This window comes from Grammomys surdaster, unplaced genomic scaffold (assembly GCF_004785775.1).
Source record: "Grammomys surdaster isolate TR1022 unplaced genomic scaffold, NIH_TR_1.0 130319, whole genome shotgun sequence".
Taxonomy (NCBI): Eukaryota; Metazoa; Chordata; class Mammalia; order Rodentia; family Muridae; genus Grammomys; species Grammomys surdaster.
The window spans coordinates 8558-13887 of record NW_021621975.1 but is presented as its reverse complement, the minus strand read 5'-3'; the positions used below and the strand labels follow the sequence as shown (position 1 = coordinate 13887).

The 5330-nt window shown below is 38.7% G+C and overlaps 1 protein-coding gene across 1 annotated transcript; it reads right to left on the bottom strand.

Annotated features, from left to right (window-relative positions):
• Positions 1 to 977: 977 nt before the first annotated feature.
• LOC114615654 (olfactory receptor 2AG1-like) lies at positions 978 to 1925 on the bottom strand. Its single transcript, XM_028761329.1, has one exon. The coding sequence runs from the start codon at positions 1923 to 1925 to the stop codon at positions 978 to 980; it is 948 nt and encodes a 315-aa protein (XP_028617162.1).
• Between the last annotated feature and the right edge of the window lie 3405 nt (positions 1926 to 5330).

Sequence of the window (5330 nt, the reverse complement as noted above, 5' to 3'; positions counted from 1 at the left end):
TCATAATATTCAAAGAGTGTATTAAAAGGTTCTTGTGTCCCATACTTACCTATCAAAACACCACACTTTTTTTTATTTTTATTTTTATTTTTTATCTTTATTTTTTTATAGGATGTTTTATTTACATTTCATATGCTGTCCCCTTACCCCATCCCCCACCCACCCAGGAACCCCCTATCCCCTTACCCCTCCTCCTTCTTTTCTGTGGATGTAACCCCTACCTACCCCCCCACTCCCACCTCCCCACCCTCAAAATTCCCACCCCCTGGGGCGTCCAGCCTTCATGAGGTCAAGGATCTCTTCTCCCACCTATGCCCAGCAGGGCCCTCCACTCTTACATATTCAGCTGAAGCCATGGATCCCTCCCGAAGTGCTCCCATGCTGGTGGTTTAGACCCTGGGAGCTGTGGTTGGTTGGTATTGTTGCTCTCCTCATGGTGCCGCAAACCCTTTCAGCTCCTTCAGTCTTCACTCTAACTCCTCCATTGAGAACCCCATGATCAGTTCAATGGCTAGTTGTGAGCATCTGGCTCTGAATATGTCAGACTCTTGAAGACCTCTGAGGAGACATCCATATCAGGCTCTTATCAGCATGCACTTCCTGACTTCCACATCAGCATCTACCTTTGGTGACTGCACATGGGATGGATACTCAGGTGGAATGGTCTTCAGATGGCCCCTCCTTCAGTTTCTGTCCCTCACTTTGTCTCCATATTTGCTCCCTTGAGTATTTTGTTGCTCCTTCTAAGAAGGACTGAATCACCCCCACTTGGTCTTCCTTCTTTATGAGCTTCATGTGGCCTGTGAGTTGCATCTTGGGCATTTCAAGGTTCTGGGCTAATATCCAATAATCAGTGTGAATACCATGTGAAAACACCACACTTTTACTCTATTGATTTTGCCATTAGTATTTTACTCATAGTAGAAATCTTTTTATTTTAGGCATAATAAAGTTTGTAAGGCAGCTATTAGAAGTATCTAGAATGTAGACTGTACTGTGAACCTTTTCCCCAGGACTCTCCTCAAAGCTCCAGTGACCTCCTTATTCCTCAGGCTGTAGATGAGGGGATTCAAAGCGGGAGTGAAAATTGTATAAAAAACTGAGCTGATATTGTCTTGTTTGGGGCTGTGGAAGGAACTGGGCAGGATATACATGACAATAGCACCCCCATACCACATCCCAGCCACAGTCAGATGGGAAGAGCAGGTGACAAGGGCTTTCTTCCTGCCCTTGTTAGAGAGCATGTGGAGCACAGTGAATAGAATTAGTGAGTAGGAGGCCAGGATGACAGCAAGAGGGGGGATGAGCAAAGTAACACCCATCAAATAAACAATGAGTTCATATGTGGAGGTGTCTGCACAGGCCAGCTTCAGCAAGGGAGGGATCTCACAGAAGAGGTGTCTGATCTGCCTGGACTTACAGAAAGGATATTGCAAGGTATACATGATGTATCCTAGAGCACTGAGAGATGCAAGAATCCATGAGGTGGCTATCATAAGACAGCAGACTTTCTGACTCATTAGGATTGTGTAGTTCAGAGGATGACAGATGGCTACATACCTGTCATAGGCCATAAAAGACAGAAGAAGGTCCTCTGCACTACCAAGTGTTAGTTCCAGAAACATCTGAAGGGCACATCCCTCAAATGAAATAGTGTTGTCTTTGAGCAGAAAATCCATGACAGCCTTTGGAGTGATAACTGATGTGAGAAGGAGATCCATGAGAGAGAGCTGCCAGAGCAGAAGATACATGGGCAAGTGAAACCGGGCATCCATAGTGATGACCAGCAGCAGCAGTCCATTGCTGGTCAAGGATAAAAAGTACATGGCTGTGATAGTGGCACAGAGAAGTTCTGGAAAACCACTGTCATCCAGAATACCTACCAAGATGAAGCCACTTTTCAAGGTGTAATTGCAGAATTCCATTCTGTGTGATCTTTAGTTGCCTAGAAAACATATGGCTAGTGAAGTTTTGCTAATATGAACTCAATTTGCCTAACCCCTTATGCTACGCAGTATGACTCTAATAACATGGGATATGAGATCTTTACAAATAGCTTTACTTCTTGATTTCTCCCTCTCCCCCTCCCCTTTCCCTCCCCCTCTCCCTCCCTCTCCCTCTCCCTCTCCCTCTTTTTCCCTCTCCCTCCGTTTCACTTGAGTCACATAAAGATCCATGTATGTGTAGAATAGGTAGTATGAACATTAAAAAGTCACCTCACAAAGTACTATCCAGGACACTAAACCTGGCATATGTATGTCTTTCTTAGATAAAAGAAATATCCTAACATGGGTCATTGTAGTATAATGTTTAGAAAATAGTCCTAAATATTTTTGTTTTCTGAATATAAATACTTTGAATATGAAATTCTAAATTGATTTCAATAAAGTACTGCTATATATGTTTTTTTCACATTTCAATTTTTTAGAATTTATTTTTTAATTATGTTTATGGGCCTAGAGCAATGATCATCTGTTTATAACTAGGCTTCTACAAATCATTCCATGGCATGACATACATACATTAATATTTCATTAGTTTTCCTTCTCTGTCAGTCATTAACTTAACAGTTAATGGTCTGAAAATTTTAAACAAATATCTCTTTGCGTTGGATGGCTTTTTGGAAGGTTTCATCATTATCCAAAGTCAGCAACATCCACAAGGTCTAAAGACCTATGTTGAGATTTCTGCAAGAGAGGAAGGACCCAAGTTGAAAGTGTAATACAGAATCTCTTTCAATCCCAGTTGATTCTTTTCCATGTTTTAGTATTAAATTATACTTTTTTGAAGTAAATTTTGTTTTGTTTACAATTCAACACATGTCCATGATTTATTAGAATAACCATCTCTCCTCCTCAAACTCTCAAAGGCTTCTATCCTTCTTAATTTAAAATAAAATAAAAATAGACAAGAAGGAAAAGGAGACCAAGAAATCTGATTCTGTAGCTTCTGATCTTAAGATTTTCTTTGAACATCCTTTTTCCCTGGACCAGTGTTTCCAGGACCTGGCTATGCATTTCATTAAAAGAGAGACATATCCTTACCTCTGGTTCTAAGAAACCTAGCTTCCTGACCACCTCAGCTTCCCTTGGGCTGCTTAAAGCCTGAAGATGCTTCACTACAGTTGAGGAGATCAGATGTAGTTTACCTTGACAGTAGTTAATTGGTTTGTTTTGTTAACTTGCTGCAGTGTGTCAGGGGTCTGCGAAATATCAGGTGTCAGGGCGGTTGTATTCCTTCCTCTGAACTGCAAGTGTGCTCTGGAGATGGAAGTGGTTGCAGCCAGGTAGCTTATATGTTTTCAGTAGTTTCCTATCAAGTAAGAAGATGGTTTTCCTATTATCAGATATGAACGGAAGTAGTAGAAACTGCTTCTCCTTTCCCTGTGGCATAAAGGGGGTCCCAAAGCACTTTGTCCTTTCCCAGGCAGCTCTTGTGTCTGAATACTCAGATTTATTTATCACTGCTTCCCACTGTAGGAAGATACTAAGATCTATGGAATAAATTTAAATTAGAAGAGATTTGCAAGACCATGTGCTGACTTACCTGAATGTCTCTATGGTCAGTTGTAAGCCATGAAAATTTCCAGGAATAACCTATTTTGTCCTTTGAGCCCATGATCTTCTCTCTGCTTTTCTTTGTGCATAGCTTCAGAGGGACTCATTTACCAACTGAAAAACTTTCCCTTGGAAATTTTGGTCTAAGACATAGCAAATTAAAGAATCCTCTTGGGTGTTTCTTGGCTTGCTTTTCCTGAGGTCGTCCGTCTATCACTTAATGAGATTTAAGGCCTTAGGTTTATTTATCTCTATAGTTTAGGATTCAACTCACTTGGGCTCCAAAGTGCTGAGATTATAGTAATTTACTACTTGGTTTTACCAGAGTTTTATTTAATCCTAGAGGAAATATTGGAAATCAACTGTATTTTTTTTTAAAAAAAATTATTAAAAATGGGGAGGAAGGATGGGGAAAATTGTGGGAATAATGACTGGGAGGGAGGTAGTAAATAGAATGTAAAGTGAATTAGTAAAATAACTACTACTAATAATAATCTAAAAAATTTATGACATTTTTTCAGTTTTTGACCCTTTCTTTCCCCTTTCCAATATCCTTCCAAATCGTTTCTACTCTACTACCCACAAAATTTATGGCTCATGTTTTTGCTGTCTCCAAACCACTTTCCCAAAACAAACAAAACAAAACAAAACAAAAATTCAAAACAATTAAACAGTAAGACAAAAAAATATAAAAACATTGAACATGGAGAAAGCTAACTGTTGCCCAAATAGAAGTTTCAGCCCTATTGACTGGTGTTCATGGTACTGGAGTTTAGTAGTTTGCACTGGAGAAGGAAAGTAATCATCAGTGTCACTAGATCACCAGCCATAAAATCTGTAACATAAATATCTGGTGATATAGTGGTACACATGTTTTGGGAGTAACCAAGTCCCATTTTAAAAACTGAATTTAAGATTCATTCTTTGAAATGGAATTAGTACCTGACACTGTAAAGTGTCCAAGAGACTTAGACTAGATAAACCATTGGTCTTGGAGAAAATCCACTTCTGCTATTTAGCAACCCCCCCCCCTTTCTTTAATTTCTCACTAAACAGACCTGCAGAGATTTCTCTAGTGTGGCCAGATTCTGACCCCAGTTAGAGAATGAGTACCCCAACTTTTGTGCAGAGTGTTTTCTTTATTTCTGTTCCTCTTTGATTAGACTATTTCTAACTCTATATGGCAGTTATGTGTAAAGTATGTAGCTATATGATCTGCTTTTCCTGACTCTGTTGATCCAGTATAACTTTTCTGTGGGCTTATGTCTTAGTGCTACAGCTGTCTATCTTCAGTGATGGTTGAAGAAAGAGAGCTCAACTTTTCAAATATTCAATAGGAAATGAAAAGAAATCAACACAAATTTAGAGATGTAGAAGTTTAATATTCATTAAAACAGTTCACTGCTTCTGTTTACATAAGCTATCCATGATGTAAATATACTTAGATAACAATACCCTATTAATAATGCCTTATTAATAGCATTAATAAGAGAAGAAGGGAACATGTGTCAAAGTCCTTAGGAAATAAAACCCTACTGCCACAACATCTGTGCACAGATGAACTGCCATCAATGAATGAACTAAACTGAAACATGAAGAATAGACCTCCAAAAACTCCTAGTAAAATAATTTCAGAAGAAAAGTAATTCCAGATGATACAGTATATAAGGAATCATGGTGAGCTCAGAATCATATTTAGTAATTGAGTGGATAGAATTAATTTTAAAAATTCAAAAATATTTCTATTTTTAAATATATAAAACTTACAAAAAT

Coding starts and splice junctions, on each gene's coding strand:
- LOC114615654 (XM_028761329.1), bottom strand. CDS start 1,925: ATGGAATTCTGCAATTACACCTTGAAAAGTGGCTTCATCTTGGTAGGT.